Source organism: Gouania willdenowi, chromosome 7 (genome assembly GCF_900634775.1).
Source record: "Gouania willdenowi chromosome 7, fGouWil2.1, whole genome shotgun sequence".
Taxonomy (NCBI): Eukaryota; Metazoa; Chordata; class Actinopteri; order Blenniiformes; family Gobiesocidae; genus Gouania; species Gouania willdenowi.
Window position 1 is genome coordinate 9,364,774 of NC_041050.1, and position 20,065 is coordinate 9,384,838.

At 37.0% G+C, this 20,065-nt stretch overlaps 1 protein-coding gene across 5 annotated transcripts in view; it reads right to left on the reverse strand.

Moving 5' to 3' along the window:
* bltp3a (bridge-like lipid transfer protein family member 3A) overlaps window positions 1–20,065 on the reverse strand; it is a 37,467-nt gene that overhangs the window by 4,283 nt on the left and 13,119 nt on the right. For 3 of the 5 annotated variants that reach the window (XM_028453232.1, XM_028453231.1, XM_028453236.1), the window contains exons 1-16: window positions 18,908–19,120; window positions 16,783–16,945; window positions 15,295–15,333; window positions 14,953–15,044; window positions 13,776–13,965; window positions 11,372–11,512; window positions 11,131–11,301; window positions 10,537–10,717; window positions 10,300–10,386; window positions 8,575–8,739; window positions 7,067–7,200; window positions 5,618–5,759; window positions 4,203–4,396; window positions 2,937–4,111; window positions 1,082–1,251; window positions 866–999 (exon numbers count right to left, since the gene is read on the reverse strand). In XM_028453232.1, coding sequence (XP_028309033.1) covers window positions 866–999; window positions 1,082–1,251; window positions 2,937–4,111; window positions 4,203–4,396; window positions 5,618–5,759; window positions 7,067–7,200; window positions 8,575–8,739; window positions 10,300–10,386; window positions 10,537–10,717; window positions 11,131–11,301; window positions 11,372–11,512; window positions 13,776–13,965; window positions 14,953–15,044; window positions 15,295–15,333; window positions 16,783–16,945; window positions 18,908–18,951 — 3,222 coding nt within the window. In that variant the 5' untranslated portion in view covers window positions 18,952–19,120. Of the gene's footprint in view, window positions 1–865; window positions 1,000–1,081; window positions 1,252–2,936; window positions 4,112–4,202; window positions 4,397–5,617; window positions 5,760–7,066; window positions 7,201–8,574; window positions 8,740–10,299; window positions 10,387–10,536; window positions 10,718–11,130; window positions 11,302–11,371; window positions 11,513–13,775; window positions 13,966–14,952; window positions 15,045–15,294; window positions 15,334–16,782; window positions 16,946–18,907; window positions 19,121–20,065 lie in introns of those variants that run through there. The other 2 variants (XM_028453234.1, XM_028453235.1) reach the window with 1 other exon arrangement.

The following is a 20,065-nucleotide window of genomic DNA, read 5'->3' on the forward strand; positions in this document are numbered from 1 at the left end:
CGTTTTGGAGAAATCTTATTTTTGGAGTCTTTTGTGCGTTTTTGGTGTCGTTTTGTCTAATTTGTCATTTTTTGTATTTTCTTTGTTGTGTTTGCTACATGTCATTTTGTGTATTTGGAGTCATTTTTGTGTATTTTTGTTGTCCTTTTGTGTATTTGTCTGTAATGCTGAAGGTTTTTTGGGGAGCGGTGGCCTGGTGGTTAAGGAAGTGGGCTTGTAATCGGAGGGTCACCGGTTTGAATCTCACCCGGGCCATCACTGTGGGATGTTGAGCAAGTCCCTTAACACCCAACCGCTCCTCGCTGCTCCTCAGGGATGGGTCAAATGCATAGAACAAATTTCATATATGTGTAAACATATATGACAATAAACAAAGGCAAAAGCCCCTGAAAAATTATCATCACTTTTTTTCTAGTAGTTTTGTGTATATCTGTTGTTTTGTATGTTTTTGGAGTCACTTTGTGTATTTTTCTCTCATATAGTGTTTTTGTTGTCATTTTGGAGAAATGTTATGTATTTTTGTTATTGTTTTATGTGTTTTGTCCAATTTGTCATCATGTAAAAAGTTTTGTTTGTGTCATTTTGTGTATTCTTGTGTTTTTGAATAATTTTTGTGTGTTTTTGTTGTCCTTTTGTGTATTTGTCTGTAATTCTGTAGGTTTTTGTAGGAGCTTTGTGTATGTTTGTTGCTGTTTTGTCATTTTGTGTCTTCACTTTGAGGGCTACACAAAATTCTCCAGTAGCCTATGTCTGTTCTAGACTTACATTTACAAAAGTTTATCAAATAGTTCAATGATTCTAAACACAACTGGCAGTTAGTCCATTTTTATTTTCATTATTTGTGTTGAAGGCCATAGTTACCCACCATTTCCTGAGACAAGTCCTCCATACTCTGCGACAGAGAGCTGCTGAGATCAGCTGACGACCCCCCCTCTGTCCCAGGGGCGGGGCTGCTTCGGCTACCCAGGGGCGTGTTGTTGGGACGCATGGATTCTGCACCTGATTTGAGAATAAAAAAATGCACATTTTTGATTAATAACTGAGCAGTGCAAGCAATAAAGATTTAGTAGAGCTGTCACACCTGAGTCCATGAGAATCACAAAATTCTCACTAAGATCACTGTCATTAGAAAGGTTTTCATCAGGTATGCTGCCCTCCAATATGGCACTGTCAAACGAATGCTGGGACGGTGACTGCTTCATAGATTGGTTACACTGGACGGAAGGGGAGGAGTCATCTGGACGCTGCTCCCTGTGAATCACGGCCAATAAATACATTGCACAGTGTGGGTTAAAGTATTACACTAAAAAGGTCCTTATACAACTTATCACTTCCAATATGATACCAATATTGCTGCCTTGAGAATTAACTAAAACCAATCTGATAATCAAACATACTTTTATTACTTATTTTGTAGTGTAAGCCTTGGGAGAAAATCCTTGATCATGTGATCTTACCATAATTTCCGAGCTATAAAGCGCGCCGCCGTATTGGCCGCATTCCAATAATTTAGCAAATTTCCAAAACAAATCAATACCTAGGCCGCGTGGTAACATAGGCCGCACTCTATTGGCTGATGAGGATGCCCTTCAGACGACTTTGCTATACTGCCATTCACTTTAAGTTAACAGAGATTTCTAGGGATCTCCCCATACAACTTTTTCTCTTCCGATACAATCATGATATTGCAGCCTTGCGTATTGGCCGACACCAATATCGATCCAATATCAACACGAATAATACATATTTTTATTACTTAGTGTAGTGTGGAATGTTAGCAAAGGCTTGATCAAGTGATGTTACTCAAATAGAGAACAATAGTCAACAATTCAAGTTCACTTCAGTTATTTTTTACTGTCAGTATATGGTGGGAAAAACTGTGGGCGGGGACAAAAACAACCAAAACTTATCGGATATGTTCCTCTTACCGTGAACTACCCGCGAAGTGATCACACCAAGTCCGGACACTGAGTCAGAATACTGACTCAACCGTTTCTAAACAAACTAAAGGTTTTATTTGGCATAGTTTATGCTGCTTATTGTTTCTTTCTATGACAACAACCTGACTTTTACTTTATCCAGTCTGTTCTGATCTCTGCTCCATCTGTCAGTTCTCCTTACCTAAGCTTCTCCATCAGCCTCAGAGTCCAGAGAGCTGATTACTCCTGAACAAACCTAACGAAGTGATTTAACAACTTGATGCCATTTATTGTTTCATTCCTTCTATTACAAACTGGCTGACTTTTACTACTCCATCCAGGCTGCGGTAGCTCTCTCTCTCTCTCTCTGTCTGTGTGTGTGTGACAACTTGAAAGCTGCATCGCAGGCATTCCTCCATGTCTTTGCCATGATGGTGTGCGCATGACAAAGTGACTGATCAGAATGATTTAGTGGGAGCACGCTCAATATAATGTAAACAGTTTCATTGGTCCACCCTTAAGGCAATTTCATTCGTCTAATGTGACGGAGCTAAATTTTTTGGCGGCATGAAGCTTGTAAAACCAGAAAAAATCCACAAATTAGTTGCATCATTGTTTAAGCAGCAAGGTTCAAAGCATGGGAGAAAAGTAGCGGCTTATAGACCAAAAATTACTGCACTCAGAGAAAACAATAGTCAGCAACAGTAGGTGTGAAAAAAACTGAACCATTTATCAACAACCAATTGGTTATGTAAATTATAACCCTAAACATAAAACACTCTACAAATAAATGAAATAAGAACATAAATGAGAAGACCCTGAATAGTAACTTTAATTCATAAAAAAAACAAATGATGTATGAGTGCTTATATCAGACATTTTAGATGTAGGCCGATATTATCCGATATTCGTGGTTTTTACTGATATCGGACCAATATTCGATATCAATATTGTATCAGGACATCCCTATCTCACACACCTTTCTGGTCACCCAGCAAGAGAAAAAGCAGTACCTACTTCACTTGTGAGCTGAACAGCTTGCTCATCCCTGAGCCACGACTCAGCATGCTGAAGGCGTCTTTGGTGATAGAAAACGCCCCTTTGGTGAGATCCAGCGAGGCACTAAAGGCATCTTTGGTCACATCCTTAGTCACAGTAATGGCGCTCGACAACTCTCCTTCCAGACTGAAGGTTGATGGTTCACGGGACAGAGCTGGGGACTGTTGGGGTGAAAGCATGGGAGAAATAACTGCAGTGTCATCCTCCTCCAGTGGATCCTCGATGGCCTCGCACGCCTCCTCCACCACCTCATCTGCGTTGATGGATGAGATGCCGTTTTCTAACGTGCCGTCCTCTAGGATGTGAGCAGGGTGATGAGTTGGGGAGATATCAGAGTCTGTCATGCTGGGGCTATCTGTTTCAGGAGTGTGAGGGACTTCTAGCTCTGGTTCTGTGAAGGCTGGGGGTAAGAGGAGACCTACTTCCACTGAGTCCATCAACAGGGCGACACAAACGGAGGACGCCTTTGTTTTCTGACCCTGAGCTTGCTTAACTTCCTGTACATCTCTACCCAATTCTGCCCCCAGTCGAGCCAGGGCATCCTTCATCCTGAGCAGGGCCACGTACTGGTAATGGTTGAGCCACATCTTCATCGGTGTGACGATGTGGGTAAGGAGGTGGACAGAAGCAAGGGAATCATCTTCCTCAGAGGAAAGGTGGGATGCTTTGGTTGGACTGGTGGAGGATGAACACACACCATTGTTAAAGGCATGCGGCCTACACAGCCACACTGACACTCCAAATGGCTCAATGAAGGACTGGGATCTTCCTTTGGGGAACCGCTTCGCTCCATCAAAACCTAGACAAACTCCAGACAGGCTGAGAGACCAGACGTCCTGGGACCGTAACTTCTTCACATCCTGAGGTTGGGGACCAGTCTCTTCTTGTGTGTGCTGAAGAAAGGTGGGTGGAAGAGGGTTGAAGGCATTGGTTTCTCTGGGGGAGGACTGTTTTGAATCTGACTGGAAGAAGAAAGGGCAACTAGAGAATTTGCTGCAAGTATTGTTCAGGTCACTTTTGGCGCCGTGAGGGCAGTGACGAGTGTTGCTGAGAACCATCTGTGGCATGCTGACAGAAAGGGACTGTGGACGTTCTGGATGATCCAATATTGATGAATCCAAAGGAATTATTAGCTAAAAAAAAAACAATAACATTTATAAATAAAAGATGCACAACATTCTGTTTAAGAAACCAAGAACATGAAGTAAGTAGTCAAGTGTTTACCTTAAGTTGAGCTGCATCCATGCGGATATCTACATGTTCCTCAGCCTTACTGCTGTCCTGTAAATGATAAAAGGCTTTGACCTGATCCAGAGTGTGCAGAAGACCCCGTAAAAACAGATTGATCCACAGGACGCTAGCTGGGTCCACACACAGCTGGAGGCTGTTTAACTGGGCATAAAGGTTGGAGGTGGGCACTAGAGGAATAAAATACAATCACAAATCATTAATTGGTATTTTTGCCACTGACGAGGCTTGGGCGGTATCCATATTTAGATAGCGTTATATCGCCTCCCTATTTTACCGCAGTATACTGTATTACCGTGACTAAATAAAAAATATGACAAGGCTCAGGGTGCGTTAACACCGAAAGTGACTCTGTGTGTGCGTGTGTGTGTGTCTCTCTCGCTACGAAGCCGAGTGATAGCGGAGAGGACTGATCGCTTCTTTTCCTTCTCACTCCGGCCGTATGTTTACAGCACTTACCATTAACAGCGACGCTTTTACGGTTTAAATGATCAACTTACGGAGTTACTAAAGGATGAGTTCACTCAGAATGTAGGCTTGTTCAAGGAGCTAAAGCTGCAATTTGTAGAATCCTCTCTCCGCTCCATTTTTAAAACAAAACCAAAATTGAACCTCCCTTACCGGTATATTTTCCGAACATTCTTAGTGACTTTTTTCTCAATATAAACTAGTGACAAATGTATGGACTTTATCTTGTGTTACTGGAGATTTTTCTGGTGTTTTAGAGACTCTGCCATGAATGTACACATCACTGTAGTTATACAGTCCCGAACAGCTGCTGTTGCCGTCAGCTCCTCCCCGCCACAAGCACACACAGAAGTGGCTGTGATCCCTGCTTCCTGCATCTCTGAGCGAACCATCACTTCGCTTCCAGACTGTAGAATTAATTCACCTTGAATAAGCTTATCTTGGTTTACACGCGTCTGTTCTCACTCTCTCTCTGACACCTGTGTGTGTGTGTGCGGGGAGGGGGGGCGGACCCTGCACAGTCACGGGGAAGTGCATTGCATTTTTTTATTTATTTTTTTTTATGACGGTATTGAAACTGATACTGTTACTATTTTTATGACCCCTGCGGTATAAAGTATTACATCCCAAAACTACAACTGACCATTATTAAAAATATATAGATATATAGAGACAAAAATGCTGCAATGAAAATAAAAGAAAATCAGACAGGAACTCTATGCAACAATAGACAAATAAAATCCATAAAAAGAGTTTTGTTTAGGTACATTTGTCTTTCAAAACAGTTTTCAATAATAATGTTTAAAGCAAAAAAAAAAACAAAAAACAATAAAATGAAAAGACTAACATAAAACAATTTGTCCTGTAATAAAAAAAAAACAGGACAATGAGACTAAAATTAAATATAAATAGTTCATTGTTACCTGGAAAACTTGGGTTATCAGGAAAGTAGTATTCAGTAAACTGCAGGTGAACTGCTGGAATGTTGTCTGGTAAACCCATGGCTTTGCGGTTACAGGATAATAAAGACTGGGTCTTCTTGTTCTGACGACCTCTTGTAGAAACCTGGATGAAAATCATACAACAGAGAACACGCCCTTAAATATCCATTATACCACTTTTAAAATTCTTTGCATTATATGCGACTCACAAATACTAACAGGGCCCTAAAAGGAACAAGGAAAACATCTAATGTTTGATTATGATTAAAAACCTGGGATTAACCAGAAATTGACACATTTCTGTAAGATGTCCATCCACAATTCTACCATTTCATTTAGCAGACGCTTTTGTCCAAAGCCAAACACAACACGAGCAAGAATTTAGATCGAAGGAATTCCCTAATTAGTGCAACACGTGCTTTAAGTTTGATTGGCTGCAGGTGCTGCCATCTAATACAAAAAGTAGTGTCATTATTCTTTACATAATGTAACCACAAGTAAGAATTCAATATCAATATTACTATTTACCAGTGTTTGCTATACATCAGTGCTGTGAAACTAAGGAAAACCGTACAGATAGTGTTGTTTTTTCCTACAATGATGTTCCTATCTTCTATCCTGTTCACTAACCCCAACCAGTTGAAGTGGATAGCTGTCACCTCTGAACCTGGTTCCACTGGTGATTTCTTCCTATAAAATAGAGGGAGTTTTTTCTTCCCACTGTCGCTAAATGCTTGTTCATGTGGATCTTGTTGGGTTCTTTTTCTTACTATGGACTTTATATTTTTTTTTAAAGCACACTGAGATGACTTTGTTGTAATTTGCGCTATACAAATAAAGTTGAGTTAAACTTTTTTGCTATTGTTACTATGAAAATGAAAGTTGGATAACAAATCAATAGTTTTTCTCGGCATTATATATATTTCTTTGGACGCTAAAGAAGCGGCAGAACTAGATGCGCTTTGCTCCCTTCTGTTCCTTTTCAAACTAGACGTGTATTGACACACGTGTAGTTACTTTTTTTCATCGCTTATATTGAACAATTGGTAATATATACAGTATATGAAACAGTTAATACGCATATGAACATTGGTTCGGTTTTTGTCGTTTTATTCATTTTCTTTGAAAGTTTGAGATTAATGAAGATCAAATCCAACCATTATCAACAATGTTATATAGGAACAGGATATTTCCCTAAACCCCCCCAAAAAAAGAAAGAAAAAAAAAACTATCAACTTTTTTTTTGTCAAGTGAAATGAAAATATAGGCAAATTATTTAAAATGGATGCTGTTCATTGTTTTCAGTTTAAATGGTGGTGGTATATATGAGATAAATTTGTGATTTAAAATGACAGGTTTGGATTCTTCAAAGTTGAACATCATCATTTAACGTGGTCAGAAGCTCTTACCCGACAACATTCACTTGCTTACCTGGTGAATGTCGACGTCATCCATTCTGACCACCACGCAGCTTGATCGCAGCCTCTTCAGTGATGACCCAGGGGGAACTGTTCCTGGTGTCTGCTCTTTGTTAGAAGGGTTCAACTTGGGACTCGACTGTCCACCTACAAACGGTGCACATAAGATAGTAAGTACTACTATGACAATTATGCTTAATCATCTTCCTAGTTGCTGCTAAAAACCATCTGTACAGGTCCTGGAAAAGGTAAAATCCTAAATATACATCTGTGTTTAAATATGCAAAAGTGCATTAAACGCAAACTAAAATTATTCAGTCTGGCTTTTATGTAGTGCTTTACGATTTTTTAAATTTTTTTATGTTTTATGCTAAATTTAACATTTTATATTTTATATGCTTTGTTTTTATCTGACTCTTAATTTTTCATCTTTTTAACTATTTTATTAAATGACTTCTGTGTGCATTAGTCTCTAAACCTTTTTATCATTTTTAACTTTGGTCAATCACATTAGCAAATTTTTGCGAACCACTTTGATCTACAATTTAATTTTTAAGAAAGGTGCTATATAAATAAAGTTTAATTGATTGATTATTGAGGCTAAGAGACTAATGGTCTGCTTCCTTGCAAAAAATACCTTTTAATTTGGAAAGTGTACTATGATCTAAATATAAATACATAATTACCACAAAAGTAGCTTTTATTATAAAGCCTAAATACCAATAAGCACATTTTTTGAGTTCTAGTTTTAAGATCTGCTTATTATTATTATTATTATAAGAAAAAACGTGTCAGTAGGTCACAGACCTTTTTCAAATTAAAAATAGTACATAATGATCTCAAGATTTTATTTTGTTTACACACAATTGAACAGGATTTAACAGAACATGACACAAAACATTAGTTACCTTTAACAAAGCACATTTGTTCCATATTCACCTAATGGAAAGGTTGACTATTTTGTACTTTTTATAAAATGTATTTGAATCATCAGGGTTTTATCATCTCAGCTCTTTTTAATGTTGCCAAACTGACATTTTCTATTACAGACCAAAGCTACACCATGTTTTTGTTAAATTCGAGAGCCACTTCCCTTCATTGCATTGAAACAAGAGTTCAGCCCATCATAGGTTTAACTACTTTATGACAACATCCAATGTAAAACTCCTCACATGATCTTTGGATTTCTTTCTTTCTTTTTTTCTTTGTTCCTTTCATGAAAACACTAATCAACATATATTACCCATGCACATTAAACTATGTCACACTCCAAATGATATATTTTGAAACTTTATAAATAATCTGCTAGTTTAGCCTTAGAGTTGCTGTGGAACCAGACAGAAAAACATTTTTGAAAACTTCACAAATCTAAATGTTAACTGTGCTACAGCCATTTAAAGACACTTCTTCAAAAAATTATAAACTTGCATACATCTACAGATTTTGTCCTCCACGTTGACTGATTGCAGAAAATATTTGGCTCCAATCACGACTACATCTCTGTTAGTTTTGTGTTCACACCTTGTGCTATTTTTGATGGGGAGTCCTTGGTTGGTTGGGGGGTCTCGGGCCTCGGGAACCCACAGGTCTCCATTTTCTTCTGGTACTCCTGCAGCAGTTTTCCAGCCCACTGAGCCTGAGCCTCCATGGCTCTGCTGTGGCGTTCCCAGTGTCGACAACTATCAGCTGAAACAACAGCAACAAAACAAGGTTGTTATCAACGTGACACCATGCAGAAAATAACGTTTTGTCTCATTGATCAGCTGAAAGAATAATGAGAATAAAAAAATACAGGAACGTCAATCATTTTAGAATCGTCACAAAAATGAAGATGTCGTCAAGCAGAATATACTAAGGATGTCCCGATCCAATATTGATATAAGTCCGATATCAAAAATATATATAAGCACTCCCACACATCATTTGTTTTGACTGGATTTCATTCAATTATTGAATATTCTTATGTTTAAGGTTAAAAAGTATGTAAATTATTGGTTAATAATTGTGTTATAGTTTTTCTCATACCTACTGTTGCTGACTATTGTTCTCTGTTTGAGTGATATCACTTGTTCAAACCTTTTCTAGCATCCCACACTACAAAATAAGCAATACAAGTGTGTATGATTCATGCATGACACCATGCATAAAGTCAGTCATTTAAGAATCCTCACAAATTTCAACAAAAATAAAGATTTAGTTCAGTATTCAGAGTCATTTCATGTTAAATAATAAGGCTACGCTGTAAAAAATTGGACAGGGTTCCTACAGCTTTAGTCAAATAAAATCAAGACTTTTTAAAGCTATTTGAAATTACATTTAAGACCAACTTCACAGTAAACATAACTGGGGAAAAATGCCACAACAATTACATAGAGTTAAGGTACATTTATTTCTAGTTTAGTGCAGACGTGCAGGCAGCCCCCAAAGTACACACACAGAATAACAGTAAAATACACACACACAAAAACGGACTACAATAATCAAAATAACTCAAAAAACACAAGAAGACTACAAACATAGCCAGAAATCTTTAAAACAACAAAAATACAAAAATAAAATCCACTAAGAAAAATCTTTGTGTGACAGGCAATTTTCATTAAATGTACATTTTACCATGTTATTTATACATAATAAAAGAAACAAATGTTACCATTTATTTTGAAATGTGAGACTAATTACAATCATAAAATCATATTTATTATGTGTTAAAATTTAAGATTTTTGAAACATTGATTTAAAACATTTCAATGAAAATTAAGGCCTTATTTTCAGACTCATGAATCGAAGGCCTTTTAAGACTTTCTAAGGATCCGAGGGAACCTTGTTGTATAGACAGTTTACGACCAGATATTTTCTGAGAAGTAGGCTGAAGCTTTGCTAATTTTCATAAAAAACACTTTGTTTGCACACAGAGCAAAGGTTCTGGCTCAACTGGTTACATGTTTACATGCTCAGTCATAGAGGCAATACATTTATCTTCACAAAGTGTATGTTAAAAATAAAAAAAATTTGCGTTAATCACTTGTTTTCTACTTTAATTGACTGTGATAAACTCCAGTGGTAACCCTGCTGTTGCACTACATTTGTCACTCGAGGAACTCCAACGAAAAACATAGCAGTGGACAGTAGACTCATACGTACGTAAAAAAATCTTGCAAACAGCTCGGCTCGAATTAAAGCCTTGATTACTAATGCAGCATTAACAAGCTTTAGGGTTGTGAAGAGAGAAGCGCTTGTTTTACTCACCCGGTCTGTGAACTGGATAGTAGTCAAAACCCAGTTTTCTGAATGTCAGCTGCATGGCACCCTGCAAACCCGGAGGGGGAGGAACATCTGTGCAGGTGTTACAGGACAGTTGTTAATGAACCTTTGAATAGTTAACCAGTTTGGGTATTTTTTAGGTTACTTTGAACATGCAAACTAAGCCTAATTCCTAAATAAATAAACACAAATTTCACTGCAATCATTTGTCATCGGTAAAACCTTCATCTGCTGACGAAGTATCGTTGCATATGTGCAAGTCCAAGCGTGATATGAAGGTGTGGTAGGAGGACTCTTTGACATCATAGAGGTCAAAGTATTGACTCATGTTGCTGGGGCTGCCTGTGGCAGTGGGAGGCGGTTCAGACCACAGGCTGTGGAAGCCAGGAGACGGAGGAGCAGCCTGGAACACACACATGGAACACATCCGAAAAATAATTAAAGAAACATTGAAAAAAATTATTATTTTGTAAAACCAAAGCAAACTTCACCAAATGCTTTCTGTAAAGTCATGTTAACAGATGAATACCATTGTACTGAATGAGTAATTGACAGACAACAATGAACAAAACTTGCTATTATGCCTCAAAACACACAAACACATTGTGTCGGTATAGGTCTGACAGAGAATGGAACAAACCACTACGAGGCAGAAGAGGGAGGTACTCATTCTTTGATCATAAAAACAGGATAACAGCATATTTTCATTAAATTTAATAACATTGTCCTTAAGTCAGATTGTAATTAACAGTAATTAAATTATGATTACAGATATATTGTTGTTTACTGCTTCACTTTATTTAGAGGAAGATGGACCTGCAAAGATTCAGCTGTCACGCTCTTCCTCTGCTTGGCCGACTTCTCCATGGCCTCACTGAGAGATTTGGCATAATGAATGATTGCTTTGAGCTGGGAGTCAGTCAGTACCCACAGCAGATCATCCAGGATGAAAAGCAGTTTAGACGCCAGCACGTTACAGTCCTTTATCTGTACAAAAGAATGAAAATCATTTGTAAAAACACATAAAACTGTTTTGGGTCGCTAAATAAAGACTTACTCTGCGTTTTAAAGCGATACGAATGCGCCCCTGGTTGGTGATGAGACGCAATGGCGTGCTCCCGAGGTCCTGGTCGTCACTTTCAATAGCGTCTGCTTCAATCCTGAGACTCTGCCAGTTAATTTCTTTGAATGTCAACACCTGGATGAAAGAACAAAACCATTGATATGATGACGCAAATTTTTTTGGAGTCCATTTTGGAATCAAGAAATCATTTAGGTATTTGACGATTCAATGCCACCAAATGAGATTAAACAAGAGAAATTAGGGCTGGGCGATATGGCCTTTTATAAATACCGCGATATTTTTAGGCCATGTCACGATACACGATATATATCTCGATATTTTGCATTACCCTTGAATTAACACTTTGATGCACAAAATCACACCAGTATGATGATTCTATATGTCTACATTAAAACATTCTTGATCATACTGCATTAATATATGCCAATTTTAAACTTTCATGCAAAAAAGGGGATATCACAACTAAGTCAAAGTTGACATAACTGTATTTATTAAACAGTTAGTGGCTCAAACATAAAATTGTCAACAGAAAGTGCACGTTCTGTGCAAAATTGTCACAGAGACATTTCAAAACAAGACATTAGTGCAGGATGCAACTCACATGGCATTTCAAAACACAAAATTAAAGTGCACTTTTTGTACATAATGCCACTACAATATTTTAAAAACAAATAGTGCCCTTTTGTGCATGTTGTCATTAAGATGACATTTCAAAACAACACTAAATTTAAGTGCACCTTTTGTGCATAATGCCACTAAGATATTTAAAAAAAAAAAAAGTCCGCGAGTTTAACGGTATGGTCATTTTCAACACCGCACAGACTACAAGCTGCGATATATCGAGTATATTCGATATATCGCCCAGCCCTAAGAGAAATGTTCCTTTAAAAAGATAATTGGTCACTCTGAGAGTAGAAAGTAAAATAGGAAAAAAGACAATACCAAAACCCAAATTGTTTCCATAAGCAATATATCCAGAAAAAAAGGTTACTCTCATAATAAATGCAAATCATTTGGCAAAATTGGATAAGTGTACTCAAACTAGAAAAAAAACAAACAAATAGCAAAAACACATTGATTTATATTAGAAATATTACAGTCCCAAAACCCATGTAAAAATACATACCGGTACCTTTTCTTATTTAGTGTTAACATACCTGTATGCCAACTAACTTTTTTTTTTTTTTTGAATAGTTGTGCTTGATTAAAAGAAGCTTTGTTTATTTTATCTATTGTTTATTTCTGATGATTTTATTTTAATGTAGATTTTAAGATGCAACATAATTCTGTTAAATCCTATTCACACTTAAACAGGATTTAATACAGAATGAGGCACACAAAAAAAGAAAGAAAAAGTGGTATTTACCTTTATCAAAGCACACATTTGTTCCATATTCACCTAATGGAAAGGTCGACTATTATGAACTTTAAAAATATATATATTTCAAGCTGACGTTTGACGCTTTTGAGTCATGGAGATTAAAACCATGAACTGCATTCAAATCTTGAAAGTGAAATAAGATTTGTGATAGAGCTCTATTCAGAGTTGGGGTGAATTACATTTTTTCAATTACAATTACATCTTCAATTACTCATGTTCAATTTCAACTCAAATTATGACAGCATTTTTTCCAATTACAACTACAATTGTTATTTTTCCCCTGAAATTCTATAACATTTATGTTCCCAATTACTAAAGTTCAATTACAATGAATCACAATTACCAAGCCTGCATGCAACCTTCCTCTTGTGTTAGCTTTCTGCTAGCATCTCTTTTGATAACTCATCAGTTTGACCCATAATTTAAATCAGCAGTTAAATACACTAAAAAATATTGTCCATCATCTAATTTGGTTTTCATCTCTTGGTTACCTTGTTCGGTTTCCTTATCCATGAAAAAAATGGCATTAATAGTTTTGTAGCATTTTTTTCAGTCAATAGAGCTCCCAATATCAATCTTTTTTAAATGGTAAAATGATCCTGATGAGAACTGACAACATATTATAATTATTAACTATGTATGTCTACGTCATATAACTGTAACATTGGTTCCACAGGTTTGCCTTTAATTAAATTGTAATTGAAAGGTTTTTTAATAGAATTTTTATCCCAATTACAAAGTCACTTATCTGAACTCAATTACAATTGAATTATGATTACAAAAGAAACAAATTTTGTCAATTCCAATTATAATTACAACATAATTGTAAATAATTATCATTTACGTGATTACAAATTTAATTTACCCAGACCCTGGCTGTATTTTTGTGGTAATGAATTCCAATGAAAAAATATGACCGCAATTTTCAACAGGTTTAAAAAAAAAAAGAAAATCTGAAAACCAAGTTTGAAAAGAGCTCAACATGCGGCGTCGTACCTCTCCTCTTTTTGGGTCGGTGATGCGTGTGTAGCGGAGGTCACTGCGCTGCCATTTGGGGTTGAGGCTGTTACCTTGAAGCTGCCAGAGCTCAAAGGAGGCGTGGAAGGCTCGGGCCTGCACTTTGATGGTGATGGAGTTTATCCTGACAGACATGCCCTCCACCACTTTCTCAGCAAAGCCGTACTCGCTGCAAATACGCACAATCAGCAGCAATCACACAGGACTTAACATGAAGTGTGTTGCTTTAGTACAGGAGTGTCAAACTCATTTTAGTTCGGGGGCCAAATACGGACAAGTTGGCAGCAAGTACGGGAATGGAACAATTTCAACATAAGTACTACTTCGCATTTCCATGTATAAATTATATAAAAGAATGTATGCAGAGTATATAAGGCACCGACAATATCCAAGCAATAGGTGAAAGGTAGTGACAATATTATGTAAATTAGAGGACATTTTTTTCAAATAATTTGAGAATTGAGCAGGATTTTGGAAAAACTGTTCCAACAATTCAAGGGTTAAACTGACTTCCATTGTGTTATACAAGCATTGGAAAATTTTTATCATTTTTATCAAAAGCAGCAGAGTAAAAGTACGCCCCCGTCTATGGGTCCCCTCTGTGTGGTGAGCTTAAAACATGAAGCTCTTGTCCGTATTTTCCGTCAATCACCAAATATCACACAAACAGAAGATTTAATTTCAAAACAGAAAAACACTGCTTCTCTGGTTTTTGATTTTTCTGTATTTCTGTTTTGGTTTAAGTCATAAAAAAAAATAAAATAAAAAAAACACCATTTGTTATTTTGATTTGATTTGAATAAAGGAGAAACCAAAAAATGAAGGGTATACGAATTAGTGAATTAAAATGACTGCCAATTTCTGGTTAATTTCAACAAATAGTTTTTTTTTTTTTTTAAAAATAATATATATTATAAAATGGGAAAATTCCCAAGCGTAAGTTTGCATGGAAATTTGCAAGATATTTTACGCCCCTATGTAACCCTACTGAGATAACCACAACTTAATTATTTGGTCATTTACACAATGATTCATGTTTTCACTGTGATTTTTACTCTTCCCTGCGGGCCGGATTGGATGTTTAAAAGGGCCGGATTTGGCCCTCGGACCTCAAGTTGGACCCATGTTCTTTAGCAGAAGACATTGGAATGCTTACCTCTGGCCAGCTGTTATAGCGATAGGAGAAGGGCCATTGGGGGGCCGGGGCTCTTCACACGTCCTCATCTCTACCTCCACCTTATCTAAAAACTGCATAATGGAGACAATAGTTCACCCGACCGTAGGCTCACACTTGAATAAAAATAGACAAGTGGTCTAACATTGACTATTGATAAGAGTACAAAAGCATAACACACACAGACACGTGAAATAACTGGAACATGTCAATATAGGCTCCTAGTGCTAGACGAATTCCAGGATTTGACTGTTTTACATTCAAGGCGAGAGATGCTTGACGCTGAAATGTGCAGAATAATGGCAGAAATCACGTTCTTCTTACCAGGCAAATAGGACTTGTTTTCAGCTTGGTCCATTGTATCTGTGCAGAAAATACAGCAATGTCAAGGGTCAACCTTCAATGCTCGCCGCAGCATTTTACAAATACGCAGAGGGAGATGCTTTCCAAACATCAGACAGCAGCTTTAACACAGGTTGGCAATTTATATGTTTCTTCATTACAAATGATTCAAAAAGGGTTACACAATTAAAATATCACCCTTTAAAAGTTAAATTCTAACAAATAGTTGAAAGGTGTTTGTGGGTTTTGTATTAAATATTAGTTTAAACAATCGTCTGCATCTCTTTCCTTGTCGACTGTGTGTTGCTTCTGCTCCAAATGGGTGAAGAAATATTTCTCATGAGCTCAAATTACCAAAGAAATAAAAGCCTGAGACAGGAAGTTGTCCGGATACAAAGTGCATCACAGTTTTCCCGGCGTGGTACATTAAAGGAAGGACCTTTTAATTCGGGCTGGGCAATATATTAAGATTTGAGATATATTGAGATTTCTATTTTGGTGATATTGAAAATTACAATATCTATCAATGTATTTTAAATTTATAGCTTATTTTGCATTAAAATACTAGTTTTAGGCATCGCTTCTTTCGCTACTTCTCAGAACAGCATAAAAAGCACAGCTAAGTGGATTTTTGAGTGTGTCCTAACCCACACCTTCCCCTAAAGAAGCCACACTACAGAACTCACTCACACATGCTGTCCCTTAGAGGAGAGAAAGACTAAAGTGGCATATATTGTGCAGCTGTTTGTGAATAAATTTGCATCAAAAAATGTAACCCAGAAATAATTGTCTTTCTGGTAAAACTTTATTGAGTTAAAAATATCGAGATTTATATCATATAGCGCCATTTTGAGAAAAAAAAATATTGAGATGAGTTTTGGTCCATATAATAATATTGTGTACTGTGTAAATATCCATACAATAATGGGGTTTAAAAGAAAAAAACAATTTTAAAATTCTAAATTCTACTTTTGCTGTTTTTAGACATTTTCTCACATTAAAATGATTATATACACTGTAAATCTCTTTGTAAAACTGTCCTAACAAAAGGAGCTCTGGAAAGTGCTTTTATTTTACATTCAACATTAATGGCTTTTTCCATTACTGCAAAGCCTGCCATCTCAAACACACTGTGCAGCCTTTATGTGCACTGCAGCCTCTGGCCCTTTTGTGTCCTGTTTAGTATCAGCAATCAGCGCTGGTCAAGAGCAGAGCTGTAGCAGTAATCATCTACTGTACGTGGGCTGCCAGGACTCATGTCCTTTACAAATCTGTACATGTGAACATCAGACAAACTGGCTTACACTATATTTAGCTTTGGTTTAAAAGAAAACACCAAAAACCACAGGTTATGCAGCTTTCGTGCCCTAGTTTGCATTTGAATAGACCTCACAGTAAAAATATAGATGTGCCGGTTGGACCTGTTCCGCAGTGAGTGTGGTGAGACAAACCAGTCGTGTTAAGTCGTACCCTGATGGCAGCCTTGTTGCAGTAGACACGAGTCACTGCGAGCCAGGTGGGCAGGTCAAGCATGTTTTGCAGCACCTCTTCATCCAGCTCTAGGTTGGACAGCTGCCCCTCCCCCTTCAATGTACTCAGATTGATCTTGTCTGGGGACAGATTCTTGGTGAACCTGGAAAAAATGAGAAAAAAAACAGGTTATTCACAGCCCAAGCCCTGTGGGGTTTGCATTTGAACTTGGGGAGGAACTATACAACACTAACCTGTAATAAGTAATGTAGAATAGAGTTTAAGTTGAAAACTTAGCAAAAGCTCTAAACTCTCCATGCAATACATCAGTTTCTGTACCGTATTAGAACTGCATCATATATAAGGATGATAATTACAATATAATATATTATTTATCATATTCTATATGATAAATAAACTCAACTCAATAAATCAAGTTAATTTAAATTGAATTAACTCAGGTAACAAAACTTGGTAACACTTTACTTGACATTTTATACATAAAGGCTGACATTACACTGTCATTATTACAACATGACTCCTGTCATTAGCAAGAATAAGGTGTCATAAAGGCTGTCAATAAGTGTTGTTCGTTACCCTATCCCCTAACCCTACTAGATTCCCCCACCTACTCCAAAAAATGCCAACATAGCTCCAAAAGTGCCATAATTTAGCGAATGACACTTTATCCATGCTAATGGTAGATAATGACAGTGTAATGTCAGCTTTACGTATAAAACTTCAAGTAAAGTGCAGAAAAAACACAGGAAAAAAAAATTTCAATGTAAAGGGTTGTGAAGCAGCAAACGTCACGAGCCATAAAATAACCAATGAAGCGCAAACACAGCAAACAGTGTGGAATCAAAATGGTTTAAACAGGTATTCAAAAAAATAAAAACAAAAAAAGGTCTAATCACTGGAGCTTGTTTTTCGTTCTGTTGTAATTTCTAAAATAACTCATATGCTGCAAGCCCGACACACTTCTGGAAAGCTTTAATAGATGAGTCAAGATAAAAGTAAAACCATTGACAAAGTATCTACTGTGTTCGTTAAACTGATATAAATAAACCAAGTGTTTTAAGGAAGCAAAGAATTAAGTGGTTTAGCGATAAGCAAAACCAAAAACCACAGACTGAAGACACAAGTGCTCTAATCACGAATGAATAGTCAGCAGAACTTTGCAGCACTGAGGATTAAAATGGTTTAAAAAGAGCATGAATTCCAAAGCTTATTAAAATCCAGAAAGAAATCATTGTACTACTACTTCTACTACAACAAACACATATGTATATACATACAGTATATGTAGCTTTTTCCTGTTTGTAGTCTTCTGAAATGAGTTGTATATTAGAGCGAATAATTATACCTTTACAAAATATGATTAAATAGTCACTTTTATTTTCCATTGTCAAAACTTGACTTACTTAAAAAGGACTAAAATGCAATCTAGTCCAAATTTAGTCATCGGTAATATTTCAGCTATAATCTAGTTTTAGTCAACAAAAAGCATAAGAATTTCTGCATATTTTTAAATCTTCATTTACCATTTATCAACCTGATATGGGATAGTATTATTTAGGCTTGTCCAATGTCCTGCCTTCCACGCAACAAAAGTAGTTTTGATTGGATACTTTCCAAAAAACAAACTTAGTTCTGATTGGATTTCGTCCCATGTGAATATTGTAGCATTAGTCATAGTTTAGCTATCGTCACATAAAGACATGTATAGTCAATGAAAACTTTGACAAAAAAAAATGTGGTCAACAAATTTAACAGTGATTATTAATTCATTCAAATAGTGGTAAATGACATTCATATCCCAATGAAAAAGTCAATGTTTGTTGGGCAAACATTCATTCAACACAGCGTTTGTTTGTGGACATGGTGTTGAGTTAAATCAGTATGCAGTGCACTATGCAGGCTGTGTGTGTGTGTGTGACCGTGTTTAGATCTCACGCACACACGAAGCAGGTTCATATCTTGACCGTTATACTCGACTATTTAAAACACCTCATTCAACCTTAACTTTCTCCTACATACAACTAACTAACTAATTAACATTCCTTGCGCTGGTATTAATATTCTTTCCAGGTCGAGCTAAAGCGGCTAGCCTGGTGACACTTACCGTGACAAATGTTTCAGGATTTGCTTCTTAATGATGCCCGCCATGTCTGCAGCTGCGTGTGGGTCTCCTGAAGACTACCGCCATCCACCACTAGCTGCTCCCCGACACTTGTGTGTGATACACGGGCTCAACAGTCCGCATGTTGATAACAGCTACCCTGCTACACAACAGTGGACAGCAGCTGAGCTAGAGCTAGTAGCCCCCATTCTCTCTCACACTACGCACGCACGCGCGAGCACGCACGCACGCAGCCCCGCTGAGAAACTGCAGCAGCGATAACGACCCAATGCTGCCACCTGTTGGTGAAAAGTAACAATGGCGCCTAGGTTCCCAAAGTGAGGTACGAGTACCCCCTGGGGAACGCAAATTGTCATAGGGGGTACGTGAATGAAAATTCAAAAACAATGATAACATTGGAAACTAAAATATAAATAGAGCAGTTAATGTCAATGCTGTTGCTAGACCAATGCTAGGTTAATGCTATTGCTAGGCTAATAATGATGCTATGTTAAAGCTAATACTAGGTCAATATTAATGTTATGCTCATAGTAATGCTAGGCTAATGCTATTGCTGTGCAAATGTTAATGTTCACACTAGGTTAATGCTATTGCTAGACTAATCCTAATGCCAATGCTAAGCTAATGCAGTGCAACACAGACCAGCACCTGCATCCTCACTTGAATTTTCTTCAGGAAATGCAAATATTCTAGTTATTATATATTACGAAGTGTCTATAACTCCGGACCCAGACCTCAGAGAAATCTGACTATTGTTCCGGCACTTCCGGACATTTTCTACATAAGCGTAATGTGTCTGTGTTAAGGATAGCTGAAAAAAATTGCATTTGGAAAAATAACCATGCTTTTATACGACTTTAATTCTAGGCATAGCCTATATTTACTTGTATTATATACAGTATAACCTTTTAAAATTAATAGGAATATAAAGAAATAAAAAAAAAAAACAACATGAACACCACCAAATTATTTTAACGATAAATGTGTGATAGATTACCTGTTTGTCAAAACATTACACACAGGGAAAGAATTTCATCAGTGAACTAAACATATTAAAATACACTGTCATTGGGTAACAAAGTTACAAAAGTAACAAAATAAATCAGATGGGTCAATGGGTTACCATTTATATTTGGAGGT